Source organism: Erythrolamprus reginae, chromosome Z (assembly GCF_031021105.1).
Source record: "Erythrolamprus reginae isolate rEryReg1 chromosome Z, rEryReg1.hap1, whole genome shotgun sequence".
Classification (NCBI taxonomy): domain Eukaryota; kingdom Metazoa; phylum Chordata; class Lepidosauria; order Squamata; family Dipsadidae; genus Erythrolamprus; species Erythrolamprus reginae.
Window position 1 is genome coordinate 148,908,416 of NC_091963.1, and position 19,781 is coordinate 148,928,196.

At 41.3% G+C, this 19,781-nt stretch overlaps 4 protein-coding genes and 2 non-coding genes across 6 annotated transcripts; 4 read left to right on the top strand and 2 right to left on the bottom strand.

Annotated features, from left to right (window-relative positions):
- Window positions 1–9,008: 9,008 nt before the first annotated feature.
- LOC139154911 (histone H2B 8-like) lies at window positions 9,009–9,478 on the top strand. Its single transcript, XM_070730011.1, has one exon. It carries the CDS (start codon window positions 9,027–9,029, stop codon window positions 9,405–9,407), a length of 381 nt encoding a protein of 126 aa, XP_070586112.1. The 5' UTR covers window positions 9,009–9,026; the 3' UTR covers window positions 9,408–9,478.
- Window positions 9,479–11,006: 1,528 nt separating this feature from the next.
- Window positions 11,007–11,397, top strand: LOC139153376 (histone H4). The gene has a single exon (XM_070727204.1). The coding sequence runs from the start codon at window positions 11,018–11,020 to the stop codon at window positions 11,327–11,329; it is 312 nt and encodes a 103-aa protein (XP_070583305.1). The 5' UTR covers window positions 11,007–11,017; the 3' UTR covers window positions 11,330–11,397.
- A 359-nt stretch (window positions 11,398–11,756) lies between these two features.
- TRNAA-UGC (transfer RNA alanine (anticodon UGC)) lies at window positions 11,757–11,828 on the top strand. Its single transcript has one exon. It is a non-coding gene; the product is annotated as a tRNA-Ala (tRNA).
- Window positions 11,829–15,959: 4,131 nt separating this feature from the next.
- On the top strand, window positions 15,960–16,425 carry LOC139154996 (histone H2B 8-like). The gene has a single exon (XM_070730167.1). It carries the CDS (start codon window positions 15,982–15,984, stop codon window positions 16,360–16,362), a length of 381 nt encoding a protein of 126 aa, XP_070586268.1. The 5' UTR covers window positions 15,960–15,981; the 3' UTR covers window positions 16,363–16,425.
- A 906-nt stretch (window positions 16,426–17,331) lies between these two features.
- Window positions 17,332–17,952, bottom strand: LOC139175917 (histone H3). The gene has a single exon (XM_070767311.1). The coding sequence runs from the start codon at window positions 17,926–17,928 to the stop codon at window positions 17,518–17,520; it is 411 nt and encodes a 136-aa protein (XP_070623412.1). The 5' UTR covers window positions 17,929–17,952; the 3' UTR covers window positions 17,332–17,517.
- Window positions 17,953–19,709: 1,757 nt separating this feature from the next.
- Window positions 19,710–19,781, bottom strand: TRNAD-GUC (transfer RNA aspartic acid (anticodon GUC)). Its single transcript has one exon. It is a non-coding gene; the product is annotated as a tRNA-Asp (tRNA).

A 19,781-nucleotide genomic window follows, 5' to 3' on the forward strand; every position in this document is an offset into this window, starting at 1 on the left:
TAGAAGAAAAGATATAAAAGTATAGGTGAACATATTTGAAAGGAAGAAAAGATAAATGAGATAAGGAGAGACAATTGGACAGGGGACATAAGGCACACTGGTGCACTTATGTATGCCCCTTACTGACCTCTAAGGAACCTGGAGAGGTCAATCGTGGATAGTCTAAGGGGAAAATGTTGGCAGTTAGGGGTTGACCGTACTGAGTCAGGTAATGAGTTCCACGCTTCGACAACTCGGTTGCTGAAGTCATATTTTTTACAGTCAAGTTTGGAGCGGTTAATATTAAGTTTGAATCTGTTGCGTGCTCTTGTGTTGTTGCGGTTGAAGCTGAAGTAGTCATTGACAAGTAGAACATTGCAGCATATGATCTTGTGGGCAATACTTAGATTGTGTTTTAGGCGACGTAGTTCTAAGCTTTCTAGACCCAGGATTGTTAGTCTATTTTCGTAGGGTATTCTGTTTCGAGTGGAAGACTGAAGGGCTCTTCTGGTGGAATATCTTTGGACGTTTTCGAGGGTGTTGATGTCCGAGATGTGGTATGGGTTCCAGACAGATGAGCTATATTGAAGGATGGGTCTGGTAAAAGTTTTGTAGGCTCTGGTGAGTAGTTTGAGATTGCCGGAGCAGAAGCTGTGTAGGATCAGGTTAACAACTCTAGAAGCCTTTTTGGCGATATTGTTGCAGTGGGCTTTAGCACTTAGGTCATTTGATATTAGTATTCCAAGGTCTTTTACTGAGTCGGGGTTGGTTGTGAGATTTTGTTTATTCAGTTTGTATATGAGGTTCGGATTCTTTTTGCCGATGTGGAGGGTAGAACATTTGCTGGTTGATATTTGAAGTTGCCAGGTGTTAGACCAATGTGACCTGGCCTGACCCCATGTCAAAAGAGGGCCTTAACCATGGTAGCCTATGCCTGCCTAATCGAAAACAGGCTCCACTGAGGTCAGTGTGACTTACTCCCAGGTACGTGGGTAGATAAGCCTTTCCCTTTCAGCTTATAATAAATAAAATAATAAATATTAACATTAAAATTCCATTGGGGCCCAGATCAGAGAGTTGAGGGGGGTGCAAAATGTTTACTCCTTCCTGCGGGGGTGTGTGGTTGTAATAGATTAGGTCCCACAGAGTTGGCCTTCTCCGGGTCCCGTTGACTAAACAATGTCGTCTGGTGGGTTCCAGGGGAAGAGCCTTCTCTGTGGTGGCCCTGACCCTCTGGAACCAGCTCCCCCCGGAGATTAGAACTGCCCCCACCCTCCTTGCCTTCCGTAAATTCCTTAAAACTCATCTCTGCCGTCATCCCCCCCCTCTCCCCCGGGCCTATACAATTTATGTATGGTATGTCTGCGTGTATGTCTGGTTTAATAATGGGGTTTTAAAATGTTTTTTAAATCTATTAGATTTGTCATGAATTGTTTTATTGTATGCTGTGAGCCGCCCCGAGTCTACGGAGAGGGGCGGCATACAAATCTAATAAATTATTATTATTATTATTATTATTATTATTATTATTATTATTATTATTATTATTGGGGTGGACAAACCAGGCAGTCAGAGAACGGCATCTACTAGAAGTCAAGCTTGAGAGCCACAAGAAGCAACAAGTTCTCACTAATTGTTGGTCAGGGTTGGTTTTACTGACAGGATGCGATTGCGTTTGTTAAGTACGGTGGTTAAACAAGTTTGGCCAGTCGTCTAAATATAAGTTGACAAGAAAAATGAAATTCTGTAGTTTCTCTGATGTGTCTGAACACAAAGGAAATATTTGCTCGTACTTGTCAGTGGAAAAAAACAGTCATACAGGTCCATTCTCCAGGGGATAAACAAGCTGTGGTTGAATGCAAATTTTACAAACCATTTTTGTAATCAGCATGAAAACCCAGTTCAAGATACTCAGCCAGGTGCAATTTGGATATAGTGATTTGCAGGCCTCAAGACAATTTTTGCAGATTCTCCCAGGAGACAAGGGGACAGTGTCAGTGGTGGGTTCCTACCAGTAATGCCCAATTGCACGCAGCACTATGGTTCTGGCACCTGAGCGTCCGTTTGAGCGAAGTTCTTGCAAGGAGTCGCACATGTGTGAGTGTTTTGGTGAGGTTTTTTGCACAGAAGCAAAAAACTCACCATAGCATGAGCACACACACGCGTCCCCATGGGAGATTTTGCTCAGTAATGGGCAGCCAAATTTTTTACTACCACACTGTGGGTGTGACTTTTTTGTGGGTGTGGCTTAATGGTCATGTGACTGTGTAGGAGTGGCTTGCCAGCCATGTGATCAGGTGGGAGTGGCTTGAAAGATCATTATTGTTCAAGTGAACTGTTAAGTTCTCAACTTACAACCTTAACAGTGTTGCTCACTGGGGTGATAATTTTGCTTCGTGTTTCCTGCGCTCTCCTTCCTGGGTTGTCCTCCCACCTCAGGCTGGTTAGCTAAGTGAACGGGTGCTGCCAGAAGCATAAATGCTGCCAGCGCCGCTTCCACCCATGCCTTCTGCTTTCACCTTAGGCGGGAGTTGGCTGAATTTCATATTTATTTATTTATTTATTCGATTTTTATGCCGCCCTTCTCCTTAGACTAAGGGCAGCTTACAACATGTTAGCAATAGCACTTTTTAACAGAGCCAGCCTATTGCCCCCACAATCTGGGTCCTCATTTGACCCACCCCGGAAGGATGGAAGGCCTGAGTCAACCTTGAGCCAGTGATGAGATTTGAACCACTGACCTATAGATCTACAGTCAGCTTCAGTGCCACCCCGGCTCTTTTATTATGGCTGGCACAGCTTCTTGAATAATATTTATATTTATTAAATGTACTGGCCGCCCTTTTCCTCACAGATTCAGGGCGGCTTACAACAATAAAACTAGTAAACAATTTAAAAATATGTAATATATAAATAGGAGCAATAAAAATTAGCCCAATATAAGAACATATAATCATCACTCATACATGCCAGTGGCCAGTGTGGAGGACCATTGCTTAGCGGCCCCAGGCCTGCTGACACAGGTGTGTTTTAAATGCTTTTCGGAAGGCAGGGAGAGTGGGAGAAGTTGGTTCCAGAGAACCAGGGCCATGATAGAAAAGGCTCTTCCCCGCAGTCCCACCAGCCAGCATTGTTTAGTTGATGGGGTCTGGAGAAGGCCGATTCTGTGCAACTTTGTTGGTCGCTGGGACCTGTGAGGCAGATGCCATTCAACTAGCTAGATCTCCAGGATATTCCTCTGATTTATTTACATAAACTTAGGGTTCACACAGCCACATCTTTAAACCAACAATTCAAAAACAAAAAACAAAAAACCCCTCCCCGTTACTTTTCTGCGGTTGAACCATAGGGCTAATTTCACCAAACTCTGATTCAGTTTGAAGGTCGTTGAAATGAATCAAGTGAAACTGACCAAGAAATCACCGGAGCTACTCATATTTTGGGAAACGCTTTCCGCGATTCATAATTTGAGTGTCTGGAAGGGCCTGAGGTAAAATCAGATTATGAAAACAAACAGAAAACTAACCCCTATCCCCTGTGAAAAACTTTTCACAGACCACTTCATTGTTATGAAGGCAAAGTTAGTGAAAAAGAAACTACGATTAGCTCAGGTTTCCTTCTGCAAAGCCATAGAAATGAGCTTTAAGGCTGATATTATGCTAACTTTCCACTTCCCCTGTTCTGTCACGTTCTTCAGGCTTCTAGAAAAGAGTCCGGGTTCCAATTTTCACACAACAAAGCTTTAGATGTGGTCTGCCTTTATGTGTGCAGCTATTTACAAAAACCAAAAAAAGCATTCGACCACAACTTGCATATCTCCTTGAAGAATGGAACCAAATGACTGGTTATTTCCCTCCACAAGAATAAGAAATGTTTCCTTTGACTTCAGAGGCCTCATGAAGACTTCAAGGTTTATTTTTATCTCTTGCAATTTTGCACCCAGCCGCTTGGCTTTCTTCTTGCAGAACATCAAAGAGAACCCATCTGCCTCGTAAGCTTTGAGACAGAACATGAGAAGGCTAATTTTCTCCCTTTGCCCAAAGAACATTTATGGAACACATTGGTGTGTCAGACCCAGCCATGGTGGAAACTTTGTAAATCACAATCCAATGACTCTGGTTTTTTATTTCAGGGTTTCATGGCCTACTGACCAAGTGGCAACGGGTGTACATCAAGGCTTAAAGCAATGCTTCTCAACAACAGAAAGTTTAATAGAATAGAATAGAATTATTTTATTGGCCAAGTGTGATTGGACACACAAGGAATTGGTCTTTGGTGCAGATGCTCTCAGTGTACATAAAAGAAAAAGATACATTTGTCAAGTATCATGAGGTACAACACTTAATTATTGTCATAGGGGTAAAATAAGCAATGAAGAAACAATCAATATTAATAAAAAATCTTAAGGATACAAGCAACAACTTACAGTCATACAGTCGTATGTTGAAGGAAATGGGTGATAGGAATGATGAGAAGAAACTAGTAGTAATAGTAGTGCAGACTTAGTAAATAGCTTAGTAAACTGTCTGGTTTGGTGCTGCAACCCAACACAACTGACACAGACTTCAGAGGAGAATCAGAACTGCAGAAAAAACAATGGCTGCCAACCTGCCTTCCATTGAGGACCTGTATACTGCACGAGTCAAAAAGAGGGCGGGGAAAATATTTACTGACCCCTCACATCCTGGACACAAACTGTTTCAAAACATCGCTACATCCTACCCTCAAAACATCGCTACACAGCACTGCACACCAAGACAACTAGACACAAGAACAGTTTTTTCCTGAATGTCATCATTCTGCTAAACAAATAATTCCCTCAACACTGTCAGACTTTTTACTAAATCTGCACTTCTATTCTACTAGTTTTTTTCATCATTCCTATCATCCTTTTCCTCCCACTTAGGACCATATGACTGTAACTTGTTGCTTGTATCCTAAGATTTTTATTAATATTGTTTCTTCATTGCTTATTTGACCCCTATGACAATCATTAAGTGTTGTACTACATGATTCTTGACAATTGTATCTTTTTCTTTTATGTACGTTGAGAGCATATGCACCAAGACAAATTCCTTGTGTGTCCAATCACACTTGGTCAATAAAAAATTCTATTCTATTCTTTTCTAGTTTGACAGAGTTGGAGGAACTATTTGTTTAGTACAGTGATGGCGTTCAGGAAAAAGCTGTTCTTATGTCTAGTTGTCTTGGTGTGCAGTGCTTTGTAGTGACATTTTGAGAGTAGGAGTTGAAGCAATTTATGTCTAGGATGCGAGGGGTCAATAAATATTTTCACTGCCCTCTTTTTGACTCGTGCAGTATACAGGTCTTCAATGGAAGGCAGGTTGGCAGTATTGTTTTTTCTGCAGTTGTGAGTTGTGAGGACTCCAACTCCCAGAATTCCCAAGCCAGTTATGAATTCTGGGACTGGAAAGACCACTCATTTTAAAGGTGCTGAGGTTGAGGAACACTGGTTCAAGGGTTTAATATTCTGTTCTGTCTATCTTTATGAAATTGCTAATCCCAGGTCATTCCCTTCCTTCCTTCCTTCCTTCCTTCCTTCCTTCCTTCCTTCCTTCCTTCCTTTCTTCCTTCCTTCTTTCTTCCAAGATCTCAGCCGAACTGGCTGGGAAATTTTGGGAGTTGAAATCTCGAAGCTTAAGAAATACTTAAAACTTCGAATAATTTTATTGTCACTTTGAATGTACACTAATCGGCATACATTAAAATAGAATTCCGTTACATGCATGTAGCTCTCAAAGGGTCTCCACCTCTAATATACACTACATAACTATGACAAAATAAATCATATGCCTGCATACATTATTATGACACAGAGAAACAACAGAGTTTAGTTTGGATATACTGTATATCTGTACTGTGATAGAATAGAATAGAATTCTTTATTGGCCAAGTGTGATTGGACACACAAGGAATTTGTCTTTGGTGCATATGCTTTCAGTATATACATTTGTCAAGAATCATGACATGAGATACAACATTTAATGATTGTCATAGAGTTCAAATAAGCAATCAGGAAACAATCAATATTAATATAAACTTTATTTTTATTTATTTTTTATGTATTTGTTTATTCAGTCATTCAGTTATTTGTCATACAAATATAGTATTGTATTGTAGTATGTTTAACGTAATGTAAGTATAAAGGAGAGATAAAAAAGATAAAAAGACATTATGACAGGGATGGTAGGTATGAAGGTGCACTTATGCACGCCCCTTACAGACCTTTAGAAAAGGGGAGAGGTCTATTGTGGATAATGTAAAGTTGAAGATTTTGGGATCGGGGGCGGAAACAACAGAGTCCAGTATTGAATTCCAGGCAATGACCATTCTATTCCTGAAATCATATTTTCTGCAGTCCAGTTTGGAGCAATTTACATTTAGTTTGTATCTATTGCGTGCCCCTCTGTTGTTGTTAAAGGTAAAGTAGTCACTAACAAGGAGTACATTGTGATGTATGATTTTTTGAACAACAGTTAACTGGGATACAAGCAACAAGTAACATCATAAGTGGGAGGAGATGGGTAATAGGAATGATGAGGAAAAAACTAGTAATAATAGTAGTACAGATTTAGTAAATAGTTTTGAGTGTTGAGGGAATTATTTATTTAGCAGAGTGATGGCATTTGGGGAAAATTGTTCTTGTATCTAGTTGTCTTGGTGTGCAGTGCTCTATAAAGAAATTAGGTACCGAACGTGAACCAGTTTCATTAAAGGAAAAATAAATATATTTTTACCTGCTGAACAACTTTGCTTTTGGAGAAGAACTCAACCTTCCTGGTTTACCTCCTATAAATACCATTTTAAGAGTTCCTTCTTGCTAGTAAAAGTTTGCAACTTTTCCTTCCACGGAGTAAAGAAAAATCTTTATTCCTACCTTGTTCCTCAACGTCCATTGACTGAGTGCCCACAACACCTTTACTCATGCTGTTCTTGATTTTCACTCCAGAGATCTGGTCTCCATCTTCTTCTGAAGTGCCTTGTGAGTATTTCTGGGGTCAACGTTAGAAGATATACTAAAGGACAATTTTTATTTTCATATCATGAACAGATAACCTAAATGAAGAAACTTCTAGGTTGAAAGTGTAGGCCAGCAGAACCATTTCAGCTTTCTTTAAAATTTTTTTTTTTAAAAAAAAAGTTTATTTATTAATAAAAAAGGGAAGGGAAGTATAAACAGGGGGAAAAAAGGTAAGGGGAAAGGATACAAAATCAAGGGGTTTTGGAAAGTGATAGTATTATACATAGTAATACATAACATTCTTGTATCGATAATATATTTCTCAAACTATGTAAGTAAAAGATATCCTTATTGTTACAATTTATATCATAAATGGGAGTCTACGGAGAGGGGCGGCATACAAATCCAATAAATAAATAAATAAAATAAATGAATATTATATTTGTAATTCATACATTTAATTTCCAATTTCTAATACGTGTGTGTGTGTGTGTGTGTGTGTGTATATATATATGTATATATATATGTAGATTGTTCTGAGTTCGGGTTTTGCCCTGTGTAATATTTTGCATGTTTATGCGACGTTTCGGCGAAATCACATTCACCATCATGAGGCTGAAGTTTCCAAGCTTCGTGCTGTTGTAAAATATTAGTTAGTAAAAGGTAATTTATAAAAGAGGGAAGTGAGAGCAGGATAGTTTAAAAGATTTGTAGTTTATTTAAGTAAATGGTATAATTAAGGAAGTTTAGAGTTTAGAAAATATTGAGGGGGTGGATCTGCGTATGGCGCAGACGTTTTTAGGTGATACGACATTATGTAGAAAAATAATAAGGGGTGTACAGTATATGTATAATATAATAAATGTATTCTTGTGTGTAGAAAGAAAAAATGTGAGAATTGATATAAGAATTAGTAGGTATTTGTATTGATATGTTATATGGTGTATAATCTATTGATTTAAAGACGAATAAAGAGCTTTCAAAACCAGACAATCTGTGGCTCAAAGTCATGGAGGCATTTCAATTGAGTAAACTTGATGCAAGAACGTTAGCTGATTGTTGAGCAATTCAAATGTCATTTAATTAAAATATATCTGAATGGAACTAGATCCAAAAGACTCGCCGTAATGTCAACTAAATCAACAGAAAGAAATCACTAAAATGTCACTTATTTCAGTGGGATTAAAGCAGCATCAATGTTCCTGAAATGAAAGGCAATGCCTTTTAAAATGTAGATATGTGAGAGAAGTATACTTCAAGTATTTTCCACTTCAAAATACTACTAATATGCCAGGGGATCTCTAAAATGTGCTTTCTTATCTTACAACTATATAAAGTATGGGATCTCTTCTTGGGACAAAGAAATTCTGATAGTTTGGTGAAGTTCTTAGTCACTGAATTGGACTTCAATGAGATTCTCTTTCTGTTAATTTATAAATTTTGACAGAGTTTGCCTTCTATAATGCTTTGCCATTAGGTGTAACCTGGAAGAGAATTCATCCTCCGTTTTAAGGACAACTCATAATTAGATAATTCGGTGCTAATAAATATCATTGCGGGTCATTTTTCCAGGTTTCTCTTTCATTAATTTTGCGGTTGAATCTTCCTCAGACGGCTGCCTCCAACCCATTGGACTCCGTAGACACTGCTGAGGCAAAGCAGCCGGATGCCAACAGGCCAAAAGTTTTCTGAAACTATTCATACGGCTTCCGATTTTCCTTATTTTGTGCAATTTATTGATTTGATTTGCTTTTAAAAACCCACCACAATTCCCTTTTCACCCACAGCAATTCGGCTTCAAAATAGACCAATGAAAGAGAAGCCTGGCGTAACCAATCAGAAAACAACTCCGGAGCGCATTCAAGCCATTGTTTTCTCTTTCTCCAATAACGAACGAACGCGTCGAGCTTTCTGATTGGAGGTTCCACTTTCCCGCCCAAATCGTACAGACCAACAGCAGCGTGACATTGCGAGCGCCTTCATTAGCATACGGCTGCTTATAAAAGGGAGCGAGAGAACGAAGTTCGTCATTTTACTGCCTCCCAGCGTAAAAGAAAGAGCGAAGATGCCTGAGCCTGCCAAGTCCGCTCCTGTGCCTAAGAAGGGCTCCAAGAAAGCCATCACAAAGACCCAGAAGAAGGGCGACAAGAAGCGCAGGAAGACCCGAAAGGAGAGCTATTCCATCTACGTCTACAAGGTGCTCAAACAGGTCCACCCCGATACCGGTATCTCCTCGAAGGCCATGAGCATCATGAACTCCTTCGTCAACGACATTTTCGAGCGTATCGCAGCCGAGGCTTCCCGCCTGGCCCATTACAACAAGCGCTCCACCATCACTTCCCGGGAGATCCAAACGGCCGTCCGCCTCCTGCTGCCTGGAGAGCTGGCCAAGCACGCTGTCTCCGAGGGGACCAAGGCTGTCACCAAATACACCAGCTCCAAGTAGACCGCAGCTTTCGGGTGGACCGCAGGGAAGATCTGCCACCCTCAAACCCAAAGGCTCTTTTAAGAGCCGCTCACATTTTCCTCGAAAAGACTGAGGTCGTTTTGCGGTTTGTTTATATCATTGCCAGATTTATGTCTTTCCCTCCCCTATCTAAATTGAAGGGAAAAAATATTAATTGAATATAACCCACTGGACAGTTTCTGAACCATCCAGAGTAAAAACATGCTAGAATTTTGTCTTCTGCCTGTATTTTTTCAAACCTAATGATCGCTACAGTGTTAGCTGCATTTTTCTAGACCTCCCATTTTTAAAGCTTACTTTACATGTGAGTGGACAGCTACAGGTAACTTTCGGCCAAACTTCTGTTTTGGTGAGCTGAGCCTGCACTGTTAATTAAAAATTAACAAAATGCAATTTTACAGATAATAGGGGAAGGAAGAGGAAAATATTAAATATGAATTTGGCCATTTCTGCTAATTCCCATCTGTTTTTTCCCTCCATTCTTCCCATTGACTTGTGGAAACTAGTCTGTTTTTGCACCGTTTAGAATAGAATTAAACCAATTTCTTTATTGGCCCAAGTGTGTTGGATACACAAGGAAATTGTCTTTCCATTTAAACGGTGTTATGAAGGTGAGAAGGTGCAAATTAAGTGTTGGCAGAATAGTGAATCCTGTTAAAGTCTGAGGCACACCAGTATCATATATATTCCATATACTGTACCCAGTTTATCCTGTATGCACTCTGATTAAATAATTTGCTTTCTGACAATTAACTTGTCACTTTAAATGTACACTAATCTGCATACGTTAAAATGAATGCAGCTGGGGGGGGTGGCTACAACATAAGTCTAGACAAAAATCTACACAAATGCATTTGTTTTTGTCCCCCATAAAAATATTTTACTCCCATTAATAAATGCAGTTTGCTTTGCCTGGATTACTTCAATGGTTTGTATTTCCAGATAAAGGCCAGTAACTTTTGCAAAGTGTTTTTTTACAGGAATCAAATTTATTTTATTTATTTATTTATTTATTATTTGGATTTGTATGCCGCCCCTCTCCGAAGACTCGGGGCGGCTCACAACAAATTATCAGTTCCATGCCAAATTTGGGGCACCTGAGTTTTGAGGCAACAATGTGAACTTTAAAAGCTAAGCAAATCAGATTTTCTTAGTACAGGGACACTAGGCAATGCAGGCTTTCAGGCGAAACCTCACAAATCAATGCCAAATTGCTTCACTTAATTCATTTAAAAGCTGAGCTTAACTCCAGGGAATATTCCTTTCTTCGTTCCTTATGAAATTTTCAGTGACCTTAATAAAGGATATAAATTGTAAATACTTTCTATTTATTTATCACAGCGTGACATTCAGGACAAATACTGTAATCCCAATGCCCCAAGAAAATTATGTTGATTAGAAACGTCCTTCACGTCTCTTAAGGCATTTCAATTGTTTGTGACGATAGTTTACGCGCAACGTTGGAAAAAGGCGGGCGGGGGGGGAAAGAGAGATGCCAGTTTAGTTTTCCCTCTGGTCCGATTCGGTGGTATATCAACCCCTTCCCCAGTCAGCTTTGTCAGTTCGGCTGTTGCTTGCGATCTGAGATCATGTCTGGGCGAGGCAAAGGCGGGAAAGGCTTGGGCAAAGGAGGCGCCAAAAGGCACAGGAAGGTCCTCCGGGACAACATCCAGGGCATTACAAAGCCCGCCATTCGTCGGCTGGCTCGGCGCGGGGGCGTCAAGCGGATTTCGGGGCTCATCTACGAAGAAACACGGGGCGTCCTGAAAGTCTTCCTGGAGAACGTGATCCGCGACGCGGTGACCTACACCGAGCACGCTAAGAGGAAGACGGTCACGGCCATGGATGTTGTCTACGCTCTGAAGCGCCAAGGCCGGACCCTATACGGCTTCGGCGGTTAATTGGGATGGAATCCGGACGGGGGGGACGAACCGAAGAGATTCGGACAAAAGGCCCTTTTCAGGGCCGCTTCATTTTTCCAAAAGAGTTGTGTCCGATGCAAAAGTAAAACTCGGGAGCGGAAAAATAGCGTTGCGTTTTAACATTTTAAGTTAGTTAATTTCGAAAAGGAGCGAATAAATTTACTGGATTTTTTTTTTTAAACTAGTGGCATTTAAACCAATTCAAGATAAGATTGTGCTTTCATTTGTAGTTTAAAGTTTTGGCATTCCAGTATCCCTGATTTTTCAGTCTACTTGGGGCTGGTTAGTTAGGGGACCCCGAAGTTCCCTTCTAATTAATGCGTTTTAGGATGAGATTGTAATGGGTTTTTTTGTCCTCTGGAATAGGCGCTTTGTCTATGCTTACTCGAAGAGGGTTCAACGGGGAGGGGATGTAGCTCAGTGGTAGAGCGCATGCTTTGCATGTATGAGGCCCCGGGTTCGATCCCCGGCATCTCCAATCAGTTTTTGTTTTGCTTTTCTCCCTGTGAAAGAGCTCCAGGTTTTGGAAACAAATAGCGAATTCTGCTAAATGCAGGAAAACATATTCCACGTTCTCCTACCCACCCTCTAGGTTTTTGCTCTGTTGGGGAAAAAAATCAAGTTCAGTGCAATATTGGAAATGCTCCCTTAGCAGATTGTGCAATTAAATATACTCTGTCTATAACCAATTTATGTACATAAATAGAATACTGTACTACCAAAACTGTGTTGTTTAAGTTTATATGCTCATTTGTCCATTTTCTTTCTTTTTTCTTTGTATGTTGTTCATTCAAATAGTTTTTCTTTTCTTTCTATTTTTATAGGTAAAAACTTTAATAAAGATTATTTTTAAAAAATAAATATGCTCTAAATAATAATAATAATAAATATGCTCTAAATAATAATAATAATTAATAATAATTTATTAGACTTGTATGCCGCTCGGAGCGGCTCACGACAAATACAAAGCACAAATCTAAATATTAAAAACAATTATAAAAACCCATTATAAAGCCCATCACAAATTATAAATTTACATAAGTGCACTGGTGTGCCTTTCGTCCCCTGTCCAATTGTCTTTCCTTTCTCTCACTTATATATATTTTCTTTCCTTCATATATCCTCTCCTCTAAGTTCATTTTACCCTTATATATATTACTACATGTCTATTTTTCTTCCTATGTATTTGTGTATTGGACAAATGAATAAATAAAAATAAATAAATAAAATAAATGGTAGTGGGTTAATCTTAATTCCATTTATTAAATTTATAGGCCACTCAGCTCATATCGGACTCTGGGTGGCGACCATGGTCATATCCTGTTCTTAGAATTTGGGAGGAGGAGAATGTAAATTTTTTAATCCCATCATTGGGGGTGAAAGGGTTTTTGTTTCTGACCCAATCTTTCTTGTTGGGCACAAAGTATTTGCAAGGGCTGTTAAGAAAGACTTTGATTCTGCTTTCTGTCTTCAAGACCATATTTCTCCATTTCTTCTTTAGGGAAATATAAGATCCTGCCTTGTTAATATTAACCCAAAATATTTAATCCTTCTTCCCACAGCCCCTTAGCCAAACTATGTTATTAGATTAGAATTCTTTATTGGCCAAGTGTGATTGGACACACAAGGAACTTTTCTTTGGTGCATATGCTCTCAGTGCACATTAAAAAAAATACATTCACCAAGAATCATGAGGTACAATTCTTAATGATTGTGAATAATAACAGCAACAGGGTTGGAAGGGACCTTGGAGATCTTCTAGTCCAGCCCCCTGCTTAGGCAGGAAACTACATGACTTCAGACACATGGTTATCCAACATCTTCTTTAAAGGTTCCAGTGTTGCAGCATTCACAACGTCTGGAGGCAATCTGTTCCACTGGTCAATTGTTCTCAGTGTCCGGAAATTTCTCCTTAGTTCTAGGTTGCTTCTCTCCTTGTTTATTATTGATTGATTGATTGATTGGATTGATATGCTGCCCCTCTCCGGAGACTCGGGGCGGCTAACAGCAATAACAAGACAGTGTACAATAATAATCCAATACTAAAAACGATTAAAAACCCATTAATATAAAAACCAAACATACATACAGACATACCATGCATAAAATTGTAAAGGCCTAGGGGGGAAGGGAATCTTAATTCCCCCACGCCTGGCGGCAGAGGTGGGTTTTAAGGAGCTTACGAAAGGCAAGGAGGGTGGGGGCAATTCTAATCTCTGGGGGGAGCTGGTTCCAGAGGGCCGGGGCCACCACAGAGAAGGCTCTTCCCCTGGTCCCGCCAAGCGGCCTTGTTTAGTTGACGGGACCTGGAGAAGACCCACTCTGTGGGACCTAACTGGTCGCTGGGATTCGTGCAGCAGAAGGCGGTCCCTGAGATAATCTGGTCCAGTGCCATGAAGGGCTTTATAGGTCATAACCAACACTTTGAATTGTGACCGGAAATTGATCGGCAGCCAATGCAGACTGTGGAGTGTTGGTGTAACATGGGCATATTTGGGAAAGCCATCCATTACTTCTGGTTCTGTCCTCAGGTGCTTTGGAGAAGAGCTTGACTCCCTCTTCTTTGCGGCAACCCCTGAGATATTGGAAGGCTGCTATCCTGTCTCCCCTGGTCTTTCTTTTCATTAAACTAGCCATCCCCAGTTCCTGCAACCGTCCTTCATATGTTTTAAATAAGCAATCAAATCATAAACGATATAAACGGTAAGGATACAAGGATCAAATTTACAGTCATTATTGGGAGGAGATGGGTGATGATGAGAAGACTACTAGTAGTGCAGACTTAGTGAACAGTTGGACAGTTCGGGCTCCTGCAACCTGCCAACGAAAACGGAGCTTATGAGGGCTGTGGGTGGCACTCCCAGCTCCATTTTCACTTACCACCTCTCAATTGGCTCCTTTATTTTCTGCACTCACTTTGGGTTCATCATCCCATGGTCTCATTCAATTAACCGCCATTCATTTAGAGGCCTTGCAACAAGTCAATGCTGCTTTACAGCAAATGTGGGTGGACAGGATGGAAGCCAATCTTCCTCTTGTCATGGTTTTATTAAACACTGGGTCTCCCCACGGCAGTTCTTGCACAAAGGTCCTCAAAATTATTAATTCTGGAATGGATTCATCTTTCTCACACCCCACGCACCACTGTCTCTCAGAAGCCTTATCTTTTTGCTACACTCATTGTAAAATGTCGGCATAGGGCAAAATTGTTGGCTGGAAGTGAACCTTCCGTGTTCACCTAGGTTAAAAAAAAACCTAGACACGCATACAACCTGGGAGAAACCCCTCTTAGCAGTAGTGACTGTGAAAGAGACCTCGGAGTCTTGGTGGATAATCAATTAAACATGAGCCAGCAATGTGCAGCAGCAGCTAAAAAAGCCAACACAATCCTAAACTGCATCAACAGGGGAATACACTCCAAGACCAGGGAAGTCTTAATACCACTCTACTACGCCCTGGTCAGACCACACCTGGAGTACTGCATTCAGTTCTGGTCACCACACTTCAAAAGAGACATTGAAACTCTGGAAAAGGTGCAGAAAAGAGCAACCAAAATGATTAGGGGACTTGAAACCAAGACTTACGAAGAGAGATTGAGGGAAATGGGCATGGATAGCCTAGAGAAAAGGAGGGCCAGATGGTACATGATAGCAGTATGCAGGTATTTGAGGGGTTGCCACAGAGAGGAGGGGGTCACTCTATTCTCCAGGGCACCAGAGGGCCAGATGAGGAACAATGGTTGGAAGCTGACCAAGGAGAGATTCAACCTGGAAATAAGGAAGAACTTCCTGACCATCAGAGCAATCAACCAGTGGAACGTCCTGCCTGCGGAGGTTGTGAACTCTCTGACTCTGGACATTTTCAAGAGGAGATTGGACAGCCATTTGGCTGGAGTGCTATAGGATTTCCTGCTCAGGAAGGGGGTTGGACATGATGACCTGACAGTCCCTTTCAACAACAACAATAATTAAAAAAATAAATAAATCTTACAATTCTGCATACTTAAAACTTTTTTAAAAAAGTGATCTCTGAATCTGTAGGAGGTCAAGCCGAAGAAACTTCAACAGAAAAATGAACAAAGCAAAAAAAAACGTGACTGGGATCGACGTTTTCAAATAGGAGAACATAAGCTCAAACTTGTCTATATGGAGATTCTCAGGCATCCAGGTTAGTTTCTCAAAAGTGCTCTTTTTCAAAAGACTTTTTTTTTCTCTTACTGAGATGGGGGAACCCACACCAGTCCAGCTGCCTCTTGAAAAAAAAAAGCACCTTTGAGGCCTCTTCAACCATAAATTCTCCGTGAGAATTTCGCATGTCTGAAAATAATATTTGTAACTAAGGGTAGTTCTATCTTCGGTGGTGTTCAAATTGGCAAGCATTCATTGGATAGCCGTTTAAGTTCAAACTAACCAATAACAGCGCGACTCTACACAGTCACAGCCAATAGAAACGTTGCTTTCTTACCCTATAGAAATCCACCATTTGAAAAACGGGGGCGCGGCACATTCCTCCGGTGGCCAATAGTCAATTAGACATTCGAAGACTTCATTTGCATAAAGCTCTTATAAATACGAGCGTACGGGACTGGCAGGCATCAGTGCGATATCTCCGTTGGCAAGGGAAGTGTCAAGATGCCTGAACCAGCTAAATCCGCTCCCGTGCCCAAGAAGGGCTCCAAGAAAGCCATCACCAAGACCCAGAAGAAGGGCGACAAGAAGCGCAGGAAGACCCGAAAGGAGAGCTACTCCATCTATGTCTACAAGGTGCTCAAACAGGTCCACCCCGATACTGGCATCTCCTCGAAGGCCATGAGCATCATGAACTCCTTCGTCAACGACATCTTTGAGCGCATCGCAGCCGAGGCTTCCCGCCTGGCCCACTACAACAAACGCTCCACCATCACCTCCCGGGAGATCCAGACGGCCGTCCGCCTCCTACTGCCCGGAGAGCTGGCCAAGCACGCCGTCTCCGAGGGGACCAAGGCTGTCACCAAATACACCAGCTCCAAGTAGACCGCAGCTTTCGAGTGCACCGTAGGGAAGACCCACAACCCCAAAGGCTCTTTTAAGAGCCACCCACTTTCTTCTGAAAGGGCTTGCAAGCGCGCTATATAATGTATTGTAGGTGTGGCTTAAAAACTAAAATGGCTTGACTCGTATGCGAGGACTTGTTGCGAGTAGAGGTTTTTCGACACTTGATTTTGAGTGAATTTTAACAGCTTAAAAATTTATAGGGGAATGATAAAGGTTTCATTCATTCAAATAGCCATGTGCCTCCTGGCTCAACGGAATAAGCCAAGCCCTTCGAGGAGAGATCAAGATGAGAAACTTAAGTATAAATATTTCAGAATTTCCCAATCTTTTCTGCTGAAATAATTCCCTCACCACTTGTCAAACTACTACTGAGGAAGCATAACTTAATACTAATCTCGATGAATGCTTAAACAACGAAGCTGCGTTTTACGTAACATTCCCGCAAGCGCGCGGATTTAAATTCAGCGCGTTGCCTGAAAACGAGTCAATGCTCGTATGTTTCATACTAGCTATGAGCCCGTCAAGCAAAGGTCGGCTTATAAAATTTATTACACTTGTATGCTGCCGCTCTCCGAAGACTGGAAGTGGCTCACAACAAATACAAAGCACAAATCTAATAGAAACATAGAAGATTGACAGCAGAAAAAGATTGTAATCTATTTTACCTTAGGACGGATGTTTATCCCAGGCATTAAAAACAATTAATGGAACAGCTAAGGGGGTCAGTTATGTCTCCTAAACCTGGCGGCATAGGTGTTTTCAGTAGTTGGCAAATCTTAATAAAATCATTCCCATCAACTCCCACTTTTGACTATAACTTAATAATTTAATTGTTTCCTAAAGTTTAAACGTTGTACCTCATGATTCTTTAATGTAGAAAGCATACGCACCAGTAGTGACAAAATTCCTTTTTATATCTAATAGCACATATGTGACCATTACATTCCACTCCAAAATTTTCTATTCTACTTTGAACCAACCCAAGTGTGCCAGGGAAGGGGTTGAGGAAAATGTACACGATTCCACGTTTGCTTAATTTGGAGTTAGGTTCCAGCACTTTTTTGGACTATTTGGATGGCTCTTAAAAGAGCCTTTAAAAAAAAAAAACCAAAGAAAACCAAAAGCGCTTCTTCTTTACGCCCTTTCCCCGCGGATGCGTCGGGCCAGCTGGATGTCCTTGGGCATGATGGTGACACGCTTGGCGTGGATGGCGCACAGGTTGGTGTCCTCAAAGAGGCCCACGAGGTAAGCCTCGCTCGCCTCCTGCAGCGCCATCACGGCCGAGCTCTGGAAGCGCAGGTCGGTCTTGAAGTCCTGCGCGATCTCCCGCACCAAGCGCTGGAAGGGCAGCTTGCGGATCAGCAGCTCCGTTGACTTCTGGTAGCGCCGGATCTCCCTCAGGGCCACGGTGCCGGGGCGGTAGCGGTGAGGCTTCTTCACGCCGCCCGTGGCCGGAGCGCTCTTCCGCGCCGCCTTGGTGGCCAGCTGCTTGCGGGGCGCCTTCCCGCCGGTGGACTTGCGAGCGGTCTGCTTAGTACGAGCCATTTCAGGAGGAAGGAAGAACACAAACCAGAAACCCACGGAGAGAAGAATGGGAAGAAACTGCCAACCGGCGTGCTATTTATACACTGCTTCCTTGGTGTTGATTGGCTGTCGCTTGCAGCCAATCACGTGCTGAATTTAAACTTTCCGCGCGCTGCGGAGTTTTATGGGAAATGCGACTTGGTTGTTTACTTTACAGCATTCGTTTTGCCGGGATAAATGTGCAACGATTAAAACTCTTTTTAATTAATTCACCAATTACTCAGAATAAATCGAGATTCCATTCCCAATAAATTAAGAGCTTCATTTCCATGTAAATTAAAAGGGGGAAAAAAGAAATCACAGTTCTTTAGTGTAATGTTTCCTAAAAGTTAAAAAAAAATTCTCGTGAGAAAAATAATTGGGTTGAAACTTTCTCTTTGGCTGGTGCCCCCCTCAACCCACCATCCCTCCCCGCTTGTTTTGTGCACAGGAAGGGAATGGGGGGAGGAGGCTTCTGCCCGACTTGGAAGCGAAGAGCTGTTGGTTGACGCAGTGCGATTTTACACGTAGGTCAGAACTCAGACTACCAAAAAAGCTAAACAATCCTGGTGCTGTTCTTTTTTTAAAAAAAGAAGAAGCAGCAGGAAAGGCTGCGGGATAAGGCGCTGCCAAGCGATTACAGTCCTTCGGGACCTTTGAATCGCCAGCTTGTCTTGCCAAGGTACTAATAAAATCCATATGATATTCTAATATAATTAGAACATAGCATACCACACTAATGTAACTATATTATATAATGCGTATATAGTATTATAAGAAACGGATGGATGGATGTGTAGAGATAAACAGAGAGATAAAGGATAGATAGAAGGATGGGTATAATAGGTGGATGGATGGATTGATGGAGATAGGTAGGTAGGCAGGCAGGCAGAGAGAAAATAAATGAATATAAGGAGGGAGAGATTAGAGATGGATAGATAGAAAGATAGATATAGCTGGATAGGTAGAGGAAGATGATAGGTAGGTAAATGATAGGTAGGTAGATGTAGGTAGATAGGTAGATAGAATATAAGGAGAGACAGATTAGAGATAGATTACATAGATAGATAGATAGATAGATAGATAGATAGATAGATAGATAGATAGATAGATAGAGATAGGTAGGTAGATGATAGATAGGATAGATAGACAGATAGAGAGACAGACAGACAGATTAGCTATGGATAGATAAATAGAGAAATAGATGATTAGATAGGTAGGCGGATAGATCGACGGATAGATAGATAGATAGATAACATATTTTTGTTTATAATGATATTGAAATTATATTATATTATTAATATTAGACTATATTAATGCCTGATATTACAGCATATACTCCTAACATAGTATAGTGTAGAAGACCATATAATGTATAGGATATTAGTGCATAGTATAGTTATATTGTAGTATATTAACTGGGATAATAAAATCAAAGCAAGAAAGAGATGGAAGGAAAGTCTTCAAAGATGAGGAGGCGACGTGGTCTTCAGCCGCTTATTTCTTCCCACCTCTCCCTTATGTACAAAGACCGGGGCGGGGGGCGGGGGGGGGGGCGTGAACCGCGGAGGACGGAAGCACCAGCGGCAAAATTCCATCCATGGGAGATTCCCCATCCATGACGTCATGCGATCGTTCACACACTGGGGGGGTGCTCCCACCCCCACCAATTCAATTCGTCCCGTTTTTCTGCGCTTCATTTTAAGCTTCCCAAAATACCCAAAAATTTTAAACTTCTTTTAATTAAAAAAAACATAGGGCATCTCCCCGTCGGGGAATCGAACCCCGGTCTCCCGCGTGACAGGCGGGGATACTTACCACTATACTAACGAGGA